The sequence below is a fragment of the Impatiens glandulifera genome, chromosome 1, assembly GCF_907164915.1.
Source record: "Impatiens glandulifera chromosome 1, dImpGla2.1, whole genome shotgun sequence".
Taxonomy (NCBI): domain Eukaryota; kingdom Viridiplantae; phylum Streptophyta; class Magnoliopsida; order Ericales; family Balsaminaceae; genus Impatiens; species Impatiens glandulifera.
Genome location: NC_061862.1, coordinates 25,509,743 through 25,526,975, shown reverse-complemented (window position 1 = coordinate 25,526,975; position 17,233 = coordinate 25,509,743). Strand labels below are relative to the sequence as shown.

Below are 17,233 nucleotides of genomic sequence, written 5' to 3'. Positions count from 1 at the left end.
TACATATGTTATCTTTATTAATTATTTGTTAACTTTTTACATAACCAAATGGGCATATGACTCTTCATCTTGTCTAATGTATATGATCAACAAGTTTGTCATTATTTCAATTTAATAATAACAACAACAAATAATAACTTATAAGCCATCACCATTTATTTATGAATAAAACAAATTAGGTCACTAAATAATATTGTAAGCAAATAATTGGGTATATGTTTTTGTACTTATCTAAAAAATACATGATATATATCTTGATAGTTCTTTTTTTTTGAAAGAATAAAACATTATCACTTAAATTAATTTGGTAATTTAATTGAGTAAAGTATTAATATAATATTAATTCAATTGTGAACAACATATGTCCAAAGAGTTAGTTAGTGATAATTTTGTTAATACATAATTTAATATTTTAAATGAATAACAATTTAGTAGCATAATAATTATGTCACTATGTAAATCTCCATAATTTAGTAATGAACTATGATGTTTTGTTATTAAATTTTGTATAATTATTTGAAAATTTTATGTTGGTCAATTTTCTTTATTACTAATTGATAGCATATATAGTATGCATTAAAATATTTTAAATATTAATTACAAAAAATAAATTTAAAAAATGCACACGACTAGTCATAATGGATAAATTGAGTAGGCTTCACTCTTAATTCAGCTATCTATGTCATTATACATACATACACTTGAAGACTATCATTCCTTTCTCATTAAGGAATCATTTGATTTAATTGGATTAAATTGAGTTATTGTATTCAATCGTTCCCCATAATTACTCTATTACTCTTAAAAAAAATTAGAGGATTTTCATATTTGATTTACTCTAATAAAATATTTTTATGTCTTTATTGGATAATATTATAATATTTATTAATAGTATACTTTTAAAATTAAAAGCTATTTATTTATTTTTAATGTTGGAAGCTAGCATGACTCTATAACTAAACTAGGGAGGCAAATGAGTCAAGCTGAGTTCAAGCCAGCTTGAGCTAGAACTCGACTCAATTAAATATTTATTAGCTCGACTCGAACTCGAGCGAGTTTATAAATTTGAGTTTGAACGAGTTTATAAATTTGAGCTCGAGCTCGACTCAATTAAGTATTTATTAGCTTGACTCGAACTCAAGTTCGAGTTTAGAAATTTGAGCTCGACTCGACTATTAACTTACAAGCTCGGCTCAAATCGAAAACTTGAATTAAAATTAAAATTTTAAATATTTATTTTAAATTTTAAGTTTTAATATTAAAATAAATAAATATATTATTTATTATCAGACTCGGAAAAACTCGACAAGTTATCGACCAAGTATTATATGAGCTCAAGCTCGACTCGAATATTAAACGAGCTGGCTCGAGCTCGACTCAAACTTGATCAAAGTCAAATTCAAGTCAAATTTTGACCGAGTGGCTCGTTAGCGACTCACATACAACTTGACTCATTTGCAGCCATAAGTTAAACATTCATTTTAAACTTAAAAATATTTTAAGTGAGAATCGAATCTGTGAATTTTGTTCTCGTAACAAAATGTTATCATATACAAATAGTTAAGATACTCATTTTACTTTAATTAACCTAATAAATAGCTCAACCGAAAAAACAATTTATTTTAAAAAACAAATATCTTATATTCAATTTTTACTTTAAAAACGTCTTTGTCTTGAGTTGTTAGCGTAGAATACCATAATTGTGAAAGATTGTGCAACATTTATGTAAATTATTTTATTACATGTGCCCAAATTGAAAAAGTAAAATTTGGTTATTTAATATAAAAAGTGTAATTCAAGTAGGTAAAATTTGTAACAAAATTATGAAGTAAAGAAACAATGAGTGTGAGTTGACTTTATATGAGAGAAAATGTTGAGAAAGAAGTAGTGAGCATCTTCTTCTTCTTCTTTCCATGTAAGTAAGTAATAATACAAAGTTTACTCATTCATATATACTTACTTATATATCTACTTCTTCTCTGCAACTACAGTCCTCATTATTATACTATCTCTGTTTGAAAATGGTGGAGGAAACCTTAAGTGGGTCTAACTCTAACTGAAGTAGTGAACAGATTATTAATATCAAAAAGGGATAATCGCCATGAAAACACCATTACTTTTCTTCTTCATCTTCTTCTCCTTCTTCTACTGTTCCATTGTGGCCTTGGGATCTGTTAATAATAATAATAATGAACAAGAAGAAGAAGAAGTTACTGTTCTTCTTTCCATTAAAGCCGGGTTTAGTGACCCATTAGACCAGCTCAAGGATTGGAATCATGCTTCGGCTCAATCCTACTGCAACTGGAATGGAGTTCAATGCAACTCCATCGGCAATGTCAATACCCTCGATCTCTCCAACATGAATCTCACCGGAAGTATCTCCGATGAAATCCAACGTCTCATCTCCCTCACATATCTCAACTTTAGCTGCAACGGATTCTCCTCCGTCATTTCACCCTCCATTGTCAATCTAACCTCACTAGAGGTCCTGGACGTGAGTCAGAATTCCTTTTCCGGCGAACTCCCACCTGGGTTCGCAAATTTGGTGATGTTGAAGACGTTTAATGCATCTGGAAATAACTTCACAGGAAATGTTCCAGATGATCTTGGGAGAATTAAAACGTTGGAAGATCTTGATCTCCGGGGGAATTTCTTTCAAGGATCGATACCTAAATCTTTGGAGAATTTGGATAAACTTAAGTTTCTTGGGCTATCTGGGAATAATCTTTCCGGCGAATTGCCGAAAGAATTGGGACGACTTGCTTCGTTGGAGATTATTGTTGCTGGGTATAATGATTTTGAAGGTGGAATTCCAATTGAGATTGGAAATTTGACGAATTTGAGATATATTGATTTGGCGTATGGGAATCTTGGAGGGAGAATACCAGCTGAATTGGGGAAATTGAAGAAACTGGAGACGGTATTCTTGTATACTAATGATTTCGAAGGAGAGATTCCTTATGAATTTGGAAATCTAACTTCACTTCAGTTCTTGGATCTTTCTGATAATCTATTATCCGGTGAGATTCCGGCGGAGATCTCTTTATTAAAGAATCTACAGCTTCTTAATCTCATGTGTAATCGATTCTCCGGTCAAGTTCCATCTGGGATTGGAGATTTAACCCAGTTGAAGATCGTTGAGTTATGGAATAACTCGTTTTCAGGATCACTTCCGTCCAATCTCGGCCGGAATTCGCCTCTTCAATGGCTAGACATTTCATCCAATTCCTTCTCCGGCCAAATTCCGACGACTTTATGCGGCGGAGGAAAACTCACTAAACTTATATTATTCAACAATGGTTTCTCCGGCCCTATTCCATCTGAGTTATCCGGTTGTGGCTCATTGGTTCGTGTCCGGATGCAGAATAACAGTCTTTCCGGCGGAATTCCGGTGGGGTTTGGGAATCTGGGGAAGCTCCAAAGACTTGAATTAGCAAACAATAATTTTTCAGGTCAAATCCCAAATGATCTTTCTTTATCTATTTCACTATCTTTTATTGACATTTCTCATAACCATCTTCAATCCTTAATCCCATCTTCAATCCTCTCCATTCCGTCTCTCCAAAACTTCTTAGTCGCTGATAATAAACTCTCCGGCGAAATCCCTGACCAATTCCAGGATTGCCCGTCGCTATTGCTACTCGATCTTTCCTCTAACCGGTTTTCCGGACACATTCCGGCAAGCGTTGCTTCATGCGAGAGGTTAGTATCGCTCAACCTGCGTAACAACCTTCTGACGGGACCGATACCGAGGGCAATCGCGATGATGCCCACGTTATCGGTTCTTGATATTTCTCATAATTCTCTTACGGGCGGGATCCCGGAAAATTTTGGGAACTCGCCCACATTAGAATTGCTCAATGTTTCTTATAACACGTTGGAAGGGCCGGTCCCTTCCAACGGGATGCTTAGAACGATTAATTCTGAGGATCTCATTGGGAACGTCGGTCTATGCGGAGGAGTCCTTCCTCCTTGCTCGGGTAATCGCACCTTGAAACAAAAAAACCCTGGCATGCACACGAGGCATATGGTTGCGACATGCGTTATTGGAATCTCGATAATGTTGGCGATTGTGATTTCGCTCGTTAGCGGTTGGTCGTTATACTATAAGTGGCGTTCGAATGGGAACTTTTGTTTCCACGAAAGCTTTGAAATGGGGAAGAGCGAGTGGCCGTGGAGGTTAATGGCTTTTCAAAGACTCGACTTCACTAGCAATGACATCTTGGCATGCATCAAGGAAACAAACGTGGTTGGAATGGGCGGGAGTGGGATAGTCTACAAGGCCGATGTCCCGAGATCAGATACGGTCGTGGCGGTTAAAAAGATGTGGAAGACAGGAACCGACGAAGGTTTGGATCTCGTGGGGGAGGCGAATATGTTGGGGAGGTTAAGACATAGAAACATCGTTAGGTTATTAGGATTGCTTCATAATAACAAAGAGACTATGCTAATCTACGAGTACATGACAAACGGGAGCTTGTGGGAGTCTCTTCACGGAAAAGAGGCATCCGAAAAGCAACTATTAGTCGATTGGGTGTCGCGGTATAACGTGGCAGTTGGAATCGCACAAGGCCTAGCCTATCTTCACCACGATTGTCGCCCACCCGTAATCCATCGAGATATCAAGTCGAGCAATATATTGCTAGACATGAATCTCGAGGCAAGGATTGCAGATTTTGGACTTGCAAAGACAATGCTTAAGAAGAACGAGACAGTTTCAGTTGTCGCTGGATCGTATGGTTACATTGCTCCTGGTTAGTGGCCTGGCTTTCACTTTTATGTGCAATTCATTTTCTTTCCATATTTATTTACGAATATTATTGATTGTGCGACAGAGTATGGGTACACGTTAAAAGTGGACGAAAAGAGCGACATATACAGCTTCGGGGTGGTGTTGATAGAGCTCGTGACAGGAAAGAGGCCATTGGAGGCAGAATTCGGCGAATCAGTAGAGATTGTGGAATGGGTTAGGGCAAAGATAAGGGATAAAAGACCATTAGAGGAGGCATTGGACCAAAATGTGGGAGGGAATTGCAAATATGTGCAAGAAGAGATGATAATAATGCTTAGAATAGCTCTTTTATGTACAGCCAAGCTTCCTAAAGAAAGGCCAACAATGAGAGATGTCTTAACAATGCTCGGAGAGGCAAAACCTCGTCGAAAGAGTAGCACCGCCACCAACAAAGACAAGCCAGTCTTCTTCAGCCCATCACCTACAAATGGCATCTTGTGAACAGAATTTTAAAATTTACATTTTTTTGTACTTCTAATCCTTTTGAGCTAAAGTATCTAAATTTGTTAATGAAGTGTCAAATTTCATGCATTCAGGGAACTCAAAAACTACATTGTTCGAATCTATCGAAGGTGTGACAAGATTTGGAATTTAAAATATAAAATAAAGCGCTAAAGATTTCCGCACCACTAATCCCACAACCATACCTCTTTTACTAAGTCACCAAGGCAGCTGTCGATACAGTCCTCACCAAACTAGACTGACAAATTCGAATTGTAGACAAGCAACAAAATTGATTTCTTTGTTTGAAAACAATTATCCGTAATAATTTCCATAATAAGCCTGTGGGGCAGGAACTGCTGCCGGTTGCTGATGTTGTATAGGAGCAGCGACAGCGGATGGTGGTGCGTACGCTTGTTGGGGGAAAGCAGGCTGAAATTAGAATAGGGAAGTTAGATCGCTACACTCAATAATGATTAAAGAAGGAAAAAAAACAAGATAATTTTCATAGTATAAGAGAGAATACATATATGAATTATCATCACAAATACATATACAATTCTGAATCGATTTAATTGGCATTGGAATTAGAAGAATTGAAATGAATTAAATTCAATTATAATGATTGGAGAAATCATAGAGCTGCAATTCAAAAGTGAGAATGATGAATTGAAACTTAAAAAATCATATACATTTTAATTTTATTTTGATTGAAATTGTAATTAGAGTCTAATTCCTTATTTAATGTATTCAAACAAACAATGTAATTAGAATGTGATCTTAAATTCCAATTCCACCCTAAACCAAGCATAGTCTTAAGTTAAATTACCTGGACAGGATTTGCTGGAGGATAAGCACCATAACTAGTAGTTTGAGGCACAGATGCTGGTGGGTTTGCATAGCTACCTCCATAAGCTGCATATGCAGCCTAAATCAGACAAAAAGAGAATAAAAAAAGAGTTAGTTGCATTTCATAATCGTGCCAACCAAATAAATTATTATAAACACGGCATGATCCATCTGAACATAAAATACAAACTACTTATAACATGAATAATAGGAGAATCCAGATCTAAATTTTTGGAAAAAGTTATTTCTAAACATTTGTTTCAGTTTGGTATCTATAATTTTTTTCATCTGGAACATAATCTTGAAAGCCTACATGTTATATTTTTCAAAAAATAATATGGATCATGATGCAAAAGATTAATTTGGATCATAATCCATAATATTAGCTTTATACCGTATATATCAAGCCAAAAATACACTCTAAATATGGATTATGATCTAAAAAATAATCTTATAAGTTATACCAAACGAAAAAATAAATAAAAAATTTAACATTTGTGCTTTTTCTATTGAAATGGTGACAAAATACCAGTTTATCAAATAGTCTGTCATTCTCTTTAAATACATCAATTTCTACCTCCAAATGTGTATTAAGGGGGGAAATGGTTTAAATAACAAGCAATGTGATGGTTGGCTTATTTCTTTTTGCATATTACCAAAGATTTACTCATTCCATTTAGGAAGTATGATCTCGCTGCTCAGCAAAAAAGTGCAACCCAAATTGCATATGTAAAAATCGAGATTATATTGAGATACCTGTTGGGTATACCCAGGGTGGTTCCACTGTTGTCCTTGTGGCCAAACTTGAGCCTGTGAACCATAACCTGCTGGCCATTGGGTTTGTGCAGCCGGGTACGCGCCTACTACTGCAGGAACAGAGGGTGAGGTACCCGTGTAAGCTTTGGCCATCTTTGATCTGTCAGAAGTTAGAAAGTCCTCTGCTTGACGCTTTCTTGATTCTGATGATGTGATCTTCTGGTGCAGGAAGAGCTTTGCATGCCTATCATCAGCCTTCTTAATAATTTGTGCATTGCCAAATAGATCTAGAAACTGCAGTAGAGTAATAAAAACACACTACACTGAAAAACAGTAGGATTTCACAGTATAATCACTCAAAATATTGAGAACTAATTACAAAGTTAATATTGAATATTAGCTTCTTTTCTTGTCTAGTTCTAAAAGTAGTTTATAGCTGTTACTTAACAAGGAATTGTGGTCGCAAGATATTATTGCCGCTTATTCATGGGCTTTCTATTTATCCTTCACAATTTTCATTATAAACTTTCAACTAAAAATAATAGGGTGTATATTAATTATCTCTATTTTATCCAAAACACAAACAAAATATTGTGCAGTTGCCATTGTTAAATCTTAATTTGATCCTTTCTAGAATATTCAAAACAACAAAATGGAATATTTAAAATTGATAAATTAAAATCTAGATAGAACATAAAATGTTCTAAAGATTGATATATCAACATAAAAAGTACTTATTAACCATAAAATTTTAATAACATCATTGTTTTATAATACACATTCTGTAAGACAACTCCAGACAATATATCCAATATTAGAATGGCCAAACATCATTGGATATATATATATATATATATATATATATATATATATATATATATATATATATATATATATATATACCATCCAATTATAAAAAAAAAGGTCCCCTCTTGATATATTGAGCAAATAAACCTAATAGTGACTTCTGTAACTAAAAATTCAAACACATCGAATGACAAGCATGCATAGTTTCTATTTCTATCTAATGACATGTTTCAGTTATAGTTATGGAGGGCACCTCCATTTATCAAAAGTTCAAAGGCCATGTTGAACTTAATAAGAACGGACTGTTTGATCTAAACTAATTCCAAAGGAAATAATGAAAACAGGACAATTAGTTAGAAAGCAATGAATGCAACAGTAATCCATAAAATTAAAGTTCAGATGGCATGAATCACCTCCAAGAAAATGCTTGACAGATCTTCCCTCTCAGCTATGCTGGCAGTGTTATCATTATCAGCTGTAGGATTAATGAATCTTTCCACTAGTGCATCTAAATACTCAACTTGTTTTGGATGTGGGCGCATAGATTCCAAAAGAATCAAAGCCTGCATATTACAGAAATATTTTATTAACTCAAATAAAAGAAGGGTAAATATATATCCCTAACCATGTGTGTGTGAGAAAGAGAGAGAGAGTGTGATGCAGATGCAAATTTGTGTCTTATGGGGGAAGAAAATGAAAGAGAGAGGACCTCTAAAAGTGGTTTTGATAACTGTACATTCACAAGCGCTCCATTAAGGATTTCGCGAGATTTTTCTACATTTCCAGCAACCTACAAACAGAACATCACAAATAAGAAACACAAGAAAATACAAGAGCAGGCAAAACCAACACTATGATGAAGAATTTTGAAGTCTCATTCTCATACACAGATGACAGAAATGACACATTAAATTATGAGACAAATTTTGGTGCAGAGTATAGTTTATATAGATCTGATATATATATTTTTCAACCATATTTTGGGAAAGTCATAAATAAATAAATAAAAAGATCCATCTACAACTAAAAAATCCAAAGAACATATCATATATCGGTTACTATCACCAGTACATTGCAGAAAATTTCAAACTCACAACTGAAAGTGACCAAATACAATAAGCAAATAAAACTGCAGTCAATGATTAACAAAGCTAGTATTTTAGAAAATTATAGAACATCTCAGCACCAAATGACTACATTGATAGGTGTTGACAAAATATAAAAACTGATTGTATAGAGATACAATATTATGGCTCTTAGAAAACATTTGCTATTTATCTTATGTAGCCCATCAAGTGAATATAAATTCTATAAAACCGCCGTTAAAATATAAGTGAATAGTATTAGTAAAGAGAAAAAACGTACAAAAAAAACCTACCAAATGAAAGAATCTAGCATATTGTGCAAAAAGAAATGGTAAAGTTTGTGATTGTTCTTTCCCTTTCTCAATTGCAATGGCCTGTTCATATACAGAAAAAGCATCTTCCAGATTGCCCTGCAAAATAAGTTAAAAAATACTTTATTACTGCAGAAACTGTTGAAATCTGAAACTCACATGACAGCTTAGTAATCTTACCAGCCTATGTTCCATGTTTGCATGTTTGATAGTTGCTTCTATAAGACCAGGAGAAATTTCAGTATGTAGAAGTTGGTATGCTGCACGTGCTCCTTCGATATCCCCGCTGTTCTCTTTGAATCTAGCAGCAAAGAGATGAATCTCCGGTTGCGTCTGCACAACAACAAAGGAATATAAATGATAGAATCTAGAAAATGCATCCAGCACTAAGAGAGTCTCAGGAATGAAGATTTGACCATCAACAAAGCAATTGAACAAAAAGAGAATTGGCTTTAAAACTCATTCAACACATAGAGGAAATAAAATAATTTGACCATCATAGAAATATTCAAATTATTCATAGAAGCAATTGAACAAAAAGAGAAGTGTCACAAAGAGATCTTAGATACTAATGCAAAGTGTCAGCATAACGGATGAGAACATTAAACAAGCTTAGTCTGAAACTAAATTATCAGCCTCTCCAAATTGCAGGATAAGAACAATAACATATCAGATGTCTTAAGATACCATTTTTTTTTCAAGCACATATTATCTTTTATTATCTGCTATATAAACAAGCACGATGAATATATTTATTCCTTCAGAGAGAAAAACAAGTGTGTTTGGAAGTTACTCTGGTTATTTACATATATAGATGAAAAACGTCACTGGATCATGGCAATAAATGTACTTAGCTAAAAGCTCAATAATCACAGGGCATCAATTTTTCAAGTTATCTAAATGCATCGATTTTTCAAAACTTATGCAAAACCATCAGATCATTGCTCAACCCAATATATGTTAGTTTTATCATAAAAGCAATGCTTAGATTAACTAAGAACTTCAAGAAGGGTTCAATTTTAGTGATTACATTGGTGAATCTTCTCTGATCAAAGAGCAGGAAATAACAAGTGAAGATTTCTAATTGGAAAATGTAATCTGATAGGAAAATAGGAAATAACAAGTGATTGCATGAAGGTATAGCAACTGATGCTTCACTTGCTACATGTAGTTTCCTTTGTTTTAGATTGCAAATTCCTCTATATTACATCTTTCTTTCGGAATTTCCAGAAGAGATGGAAGAAAGTTGCATATTTCCTATGATGTCTCAAAATCAAGCAAAGCATATGCTGTCAACCCAGCAGCTCATGACTATCTTTACAGTTCTTTTGTATTATATATCTTCCCTCAAAAAATAATAGCATCAGTAACAATTAATAATTTATCTCCTGTTTTTTAACTACTAAGTAGTTTAATTAGATCATGAACACATTGAAGTTCAATATGAATATTCTTTCTTTTGAATTATTTACATAGAAAATAAAGAAAGTCCATCTTTGGAGAGCACCTGATATTCAATAATGATTTAAGAAAAGCAAACGCAGTAATAATATCTAAAAATTCAGAGTTTTGAGTAAAAAGAATGCAACACAATCTTGAATCTAGAGTTAACAAGGTACAAACACCATGTAAGTTACTTTGATACCTTGACAAACACTTGAGTAGCACGAGCAAGTGCATTGTTTGCTAGATCCATACCTCCACTAGCCTCCATGCACAGGACATAACGTATCCAATATTCGGGATAATTTGCACAAGCAATAACACATCTTTCATATAGCTTCACCACCTGTTACAGCAGACATATATCATAGGTCAGAATATTCCCAATATTGTCTTAACAAAAGCAACATAAGGAAATAAAATGAATCAAGGAAAAATGAACAAGAGGTACTCCTTTGATAGAACAGAGAGGGGCCCCTCAAATACGATAGAGGGACCCTCCTAGCCTGACAGATAGATGATTAGGAAGTAAGAACAACCTGCATGATAAGATTGGAGCTTTAAAACATATAGTTTACCATACAACACATCACGAACCCATAATGTCCACTAACAAATGAGGGTTTGAAAATACTTATCCTTATAGATACCAAATGGAAAGCCCATGCTTTGGTCCAAGTTCAATATCCCGTTTTAAAAGACGCTTCATCGAACGGTTTAGCACTACTTAACTGTAAGTCAGTGTATAACAAGGACACAACCAAAACTAAAAAGGATAGTGGAATCCAAATATTTCTTAAGCAACAAACAACAAATACCTTGTTAAAATCTCCCTCCGCTTCAATAAAACCAAGATAACTATGCCAATTTTCAAGTTCTGCAACATTGAGGGGGCGCACATGAAAATATGGCCTCCTTATAGCTGCTTCAAAACCAATGATCTTAGAATCGAACTCTTTAGCTTTCTTAAACATCTCTTCTCTAATGGCAATATACTTCTCCAACTCCTCAGCTTCTGCAAGGCTTGCAGTTACAGGTTTAGAAAACTCTTCTGTGGCAGAAACATCAACTTCTCCTTTAGTTTCATGGTCACCAACTTCTGAACTTATAGTAGTAGCAGCAGTTGCTTCCTCAACTGTCCTCAACTCTGATAGTGGCCTGCTTGAGACTAATTCTTTAAAGCTGCAAAACCAAGCAAACACATTAAATATTCAATAAATCCAGCACAAGAAACACAACTAAACCAAAAAAATATACCTTAAGAAATTTAATAATGATCCATGTTTGTAATATACATTACATATTGAGCTTGTCACCTCTAAAATTGAGACACTCTTCTTTACATTTCAAGAGATCATTTTGTGTTTCACACAAATTATGAGCATGAAATTGAATAGAAAATGACCTAACAAAAAAAATTAATTGATGCAGAAGTGGTATAACTATTCATAAATATAATATGTGATAATGATATAACAAACAAGAGGATACGATTTTTCTCAAAACAAACAAGAAGATAAGACATCAATAGTGATAGATAAAAGATGCAACAATACTAATGCAAGAGCAACTTGCATAACAATAAAATAAAAATATTGAGCAAGAGCACAGGAACTAAGATATTATTCCAGAGTGGAGGGCATGCTAATTACTTTAATAAAATGAAGACATGCCATTCAACAAGAAAATTTTCAATTTCTTTGATTAAAGGGATTAATAATTTTATGGAAGAATATGTACAATTTATGGAGCATTTTCAGACAGCACAAGAGTGTGACACTCGAAAAAACCACAATCATTTTGAGACAAGCTGGAGCTATGCAACTATTAATCTCTTCGTTATTTTTTTTGTGGAGGAGGCTAGCACAACAACCCACACCATGACCCCCAGTTATATCAGGGCGTTGGAATCAAACATGAAGTCTCTTAGAGCTCTTCCGTAGAAAACTCGAAGTTAGGATCTATAGGGATCAATATTGTATTAATTGTGCAAGTCATTTATCTAAGTTTGTCATGAAATATTAGCTTGGAAAGAACATGATAGTTATATCACAAATTATTATTGTGTTAGAAACCCTTGTGTGATAATCATTGGTATGCCTTGAATTTGATATCTATAAAAGTAAAGGCAGTAGAAGATGGCTGGAGACAATCTGACTTCCGGAAAAAATAAAGGAGGCTAAGAAGTAGAGTCTGTAAGGAAATTAGCCAATTTTAAAAGTATGTCTCATAGAAGATTACTTTATTGTAAATAAAATGGTTGCTATGTCTCATAGAAGATTACTTTATTGTAAATAAAATGGTTGCTGAATGGATGATTTTTCCTCAAATGTTACCAAAGATACAAGACTGTAGACATCATAAAGAACGTTCCAAGCAAATGTCAAGTAAAGAATCAGACGATAACCTATTGAAATAACGATCCAGTTGCTGAATAGGGTTCTCTAAAATCCGTGTGTAGATCATAGCAAGACGGGGCCATTCTTGTTGCATGTATTCATACTCAATATACTTATCCCAGAGTGCTGATGACAAATAATCAGTTCCTACATATGCTAACCCTCTCTCAAATAACCTGAAACATGAATAGAATAGTGTTAATGTAAAATGTTGTGACAATAAAACCATAACCCAGAGTAGTGGAAAAAAACATCAAAAAGAAATACAACTCAATGTATAGACACAAGGTGATAATCAAGCAATCTATGGACAGCTCTTACCTCCTAACAGTCTCTGGATCTCCATATGTATTTATAGCAAAGGTACAATAATGCAACCAGATGTCAACAGAATAGGTAACTCCTAGAACAGCTCGTTCATACACCTCCATAACTCTATCTACAGAACCAATGCGTGCTTCATGATCTGCATACTTCTTCCAGTAGCCATAACATAATGGAAACTCCAATAAAAATGCATCATACACTTTCTGGATTTTTGCTATGTTGTTCTGCAAGTGAAAATAAAATAAACTTTAAAATTGAATATGAAAAGGCAAATAAAGGAGATCTGTAAAGCATGAATCATAAATATAGAAATGCCACCAGCAAAAAGGTATACGTTACATACCAGTCTAATAAAAGGTACAGACAAGTCCTTATGCACATAAGCTGCTAATCCTTAATAAACAGATCCTAGTGGCTCAAAATGTTTTTAGCAAAAAGAAAAAGAAAAGAGCAATGCCTTTCCCAGGAAAATAGAACCAACAAATTACTAATTTCAATTACCACATGAAACGAGAAGAAACATACAAACCTGTGGACATACATGTCTACCAAGTACCAACTGGTAACATGCATATAATGTAGCTTTTCATAGTTACAGCTATTATGCTTAAATTTCTTTTATCACAGTCGTCCCTATAATCTTTTGAAAGAACCCTTTATCACTTTTGAAAGAGAAGGGGAAGAAAAGAAGAATTTTTTTTATCACATGAGCAATACTCTTGACACACCTCCACTACTTTCTCTGTCTCTTCAATTAGGGCAGTCCATGCATTGAAATCCAGAGAATTTGTTTTAACTATGCTCCATAACCGTTCTTCTTCAGGAGATAGTGTTGCTACAAGGTAAGAAATAATAACATTAAAATTAAGCAATTTAAGAGTGAAAGTATTGAACAAGCAATTGAGATACACAAGTTCAATGGAGGACAGGAGTTGTAAACCAAATACCAATCTGATTAGAATCAACACAAAAGTCTAACTATGAGGAAAATAATAGGCAGTGAAGACAGTTCACAATAAAAAATAATAATTAGTAGTGACAAAAGCTTTGTATTTGTGATCAACAAGTAACAAATGGTTAAAATTGACAAAAGTAAGTTTAAATTGACTTGCTTCAACAATCGAATTTCAAGAAACATCTACACTTCAAACATTTGAAGATATATGATAGGAAAATTATGAGGAAATACATCTTTTAAAGAAAGTATGTTTCGATTTCATAACCAGATAAAACCAACAAATGGTTCTATAACATACATTTTTACTGTCCAACATTTGATACATGTGATCCTTAATTCTTATTATAAGGTTCCATAATAGTCAAGGTGTAAACAAACATGAAATGAAGAATTTTAACAGGTCTTTCACCTAATACTCTGCAAAAATAACTTTTGAATGTCTGTGTGCCAAAAACAATATCCATAAGAGTGGCATAAACAATAACAAGTAGCATTATTCAAAACACTAGTAAGTGACTGAAACTACACAAATCTGCACGTGGAAATGCAGAACAAAAGAAATACTGAAATACATCCAAATTATTCATAATTAAATACAAGCACCTTAAAACCATATTTATAACAAAGTTAAGCACATTCAAGCCATCATATTATTTTGATCTAGAAAAGAAGCAGACCTACCTGTATCATCCACCACCACTTGGTGTCCAGCAATAGATCCATTACCGCTATCAGTATGAATACCATTCTCACCAATACCACCACCCAATGCATCATTCTTCGATTCACTGACAAAAACAGTGGAATGTGACGAATCGCTTGAAGCATTGTCTGGAATCCCTATGATAGCACTGTTGTTAGCCACATCATGATTTGAACCATCAATTGTACTAACTGGACCTGTCTTAGAAGAAATATTTAAATTATCTGCAGTAGTTGTAACCAGGGGAGCAGCCAATTCTTCAGTTGCCATCTCAGAAACCCCTCCAGCACTTGAGCTATCAACACCATTGCCAGCTGATGTATACTCCATATCCGAAGATTGTTCCATAAATATTGAACAAAGTTGACTACTTTGCTGCAATTAAACGTCCAAACCATAGCTCTCAGAAAAGGGTAAATTAAGATGTTATCACATACTTGTTAGTGAGTAATTTTTTCATTTCATCATCTTATTTTATGAAACAAAGAGAAATATGGAGCTATAGTGCAATCAAATGAGTTCTAGCATTAAAGTAATCTTGTTGCATCTAGTATTACTGAAAACTTGCCTACAGTGTATGTAAGTTCTCCGCTTGTGGGTTGGTTTGTAATCTGGAAGGTGTATCGCGACTATGAAGGCCAATACGCTGGCTGGGTCTTTAGCTTCTTGCTCCTTGTGACGGCACTGAACCTAGTTGGTTAGGTCGTGCGCCTATATGTTAAGCTTCTGGATGCCGCGTAGAAGAAGAAGAAGAAAAAGAAAAAGGCAAAGGGGATTCTATAGATTTATAAAAATATATATAATATAATTGGTTTAGTTTACATTAAGAATTAATATTAATACTTAATCATTTATCAATTCTTAAATTACTAATATTAATTATTAACAAATAAATTTTGAAACTCAGAAGCTGGGTTTTGATAAAAAAAAAAAAAATATATATATATATATATATATATTTAAAAGTAATTTTTTAAATATTTTATTAGATTTAAATAAAATAATGATTCAAACATACTTATTAATATATTTTCTTATTTAAATAAAATAAAATAAAAAATTTAATTAATTTTTCTTATTAATTTTTTTAAAATAGTGTAATTTAATTTTTTATATTAAATAATAATATTAATTATTATTTTAATTTACTAATAATAAACATAATTTTATAACATTTCAAAATGATAAGAATATTTACTCATAAACTAAAAATAGTTCTGATTTATAATCTGTCAACAAAAAAATCGTGTAAATATAATTTATTTTTAAATATGTTAATAAAATTTATTTAACATATGAGATATTCGGTATTTCAAAAGATAAGAAATTTACTTATAAATTAAAAATAATTTTGATTTAGAATGTGTCACTGAAAATAGTGTAAATATAATTTATTTTTATATTTAACATATAAATAAAAGTATAATAATATAATATAATTTTTTATATTAAATAAAATATTAATCATTATTTTAATTTATTAATAATAACATAATTTTATATGTCTGTAAATATCTCTAGAGGTGTTTAATGGTTAATTAGTTCTGGTTAAGTCCGGTTTTATCTTTTATTTTATAAACCGGTTAACTGACCTATCAATATTATCGGTTTTGGTTCTATTGGTTCCGGCCGGTCAACCGGTTTAACCGTGAATCAGTAGTTATTTTTTAAAATTAAATATTAAACTTAATAAAAAAAAAATCAAAATTCTTATTTTTTATATTATTCTTTAATTTATATATATATATATATATATATATATATTATAATATATTATATTATTATTATAATAACTAACATGTAACCCCGTACAAAAATAATGATATAAAAATGCGAAAAAAAATTACGGTTAAAATGTAATATCATTTTTATTTTACTCTCATATATATTCAAATTAACCATAGTTCTCACCCAACAATCCGAAGTCCGGACATTTTAAGAATTAAACATCATTATATATATATATATTATGATATATTATATTATTATATAAATTTTTTATTTTTAAATTAATATTTATATAAATTATTATTTTTTTAAAACAATTATATACAAAATATAATTTAAAATTTATTAATATATATATATATAATTAAATATTATTTATAATATATATAATATTTACCTAATAACTAATATAAATATATAATTAGATTTTTACAAGTTAAACCGTTAAAAAAATAATTAAACCGAAAATCAAATCGTTTAACTTTTAAAAACTAGTTAACTAGAACCATTAAAACATGTTAATAAACAGATAAAATAAAACAGATAAGCTATAACTTTTCCAATCTTTGTCTTTGTCCTTCTTCCCCGAGGCGGCATTCTTCTTCTACAGATATAGCGTCCTGTAGCGATTAAG

General features: G+C 32.5%; 2 protein-coding genes across 3 annotated transcripts; one reads left to right on the top strand and one right to left on the bottom strand.

The window, feature by feature from the left end:
- The first annotated feature begins 1,941 nt into the window (after positions 1–1,941).
- On the top strand, positions 1,942–5,388 carry LOC124921001 (MDIS1-interacting receptor like kinase 1-like). The gene is made up of 2 exons (XM_047461598.1): positions 1,942–4,754; positions 4,836–5,388. Exons 1-2 carry the CDS (start codon positions 2,102–2,104, stop codon positions 5,231–5,233), a joined length of 3,051 nt encoding a protein of 1,016 aa, XP_047317554.1. The 5' UTR covers positions 1,942–2,101; the 3' UTR covers positions 5,234–5,388.
- Positions 5,285–15,616, bottom strand: LOC124921000 (pre-mRNA-processing factor 39-2-like). 2 transcript variants are annotated; one of them, XM_047461597.1, is made up of 15 exons: positions 15,440–15,616; positions 15,069–15,246; positions 14,850–14,999; positions 13,939–14,045; positions 13,205–13,434; positions 12,892–13,059; positions 11,303–11,666; positions 10,687–10,830; positions 9,222–9,374; positions 9,024–9,140; positions 8,355–8,435; positions 8,059–8,208; positions 6,839–7,132; positions 6,063–6,161; positions 5,285–5,665 (listed from the first exon to the last, which is right to left on the bottom strand). In XM_047461597.1, the coding sequence occupies exons 2-15, from the start codon at positions 15,217–15,219 to the stop codon at positions 5,549–5,551; spliced, it is 2,325 nt and encodes a 774-aa protein (XP_047317553.1). In that variant the 5' UTR covers positions 15,220–15,246; positions 15,440–15,616; the 3' UTR covers positions 5,285–5,548. The 2 variants fall into 2 exon arrangements, with proteins under 2 accessions (XP_047317553.1, XP_047317552.1); XM_047461596.1 differs by having other exon boundaries at positions 14,850–15,246.
- Between the last annotated feature and the right edge of the window lie 1,617 nt (positions 15,617–17,233).

Bases quoted from the DNA above. Each gene is read 5' to 3' on its own strand.
- LOC124921001 (XM_047461598.1), top strand. From the start codon at position 2,102: ATGAAAACACCATTACTTTTCTTCTTCATCTTCTTCTCCTTCTTCTAC. The intron at 4,755-4,835 runs GTTAGTGGCCTG...ATTGTGCGACAG, and splicing joins GTATGGTTACATTGCTCCTG to AGTATGGGTACACGTTAAAA.
- LOC124921000 (XM_047461596.1), bottom strand. From the start codon at position 15,219: ATGGAACAATCTTCGGATATGGAGTATACATCAGCTGGCAATGGTGTT. The intron at 13,435-13,938 runs GTGTGTCAAGAG...TTTCACTTGCAG, and splicing joins AGACAGAGAAAGTAGTGGAG to AACAACATAGCAAAAATCCA. The intron at 10,831-11,302 runs GTATTTGTTGTT...CTGCTGTAACAG, and splicing joins CGGAGGGAGATTTTAACAAG to GTGGTGAAGCTATATGAAAG.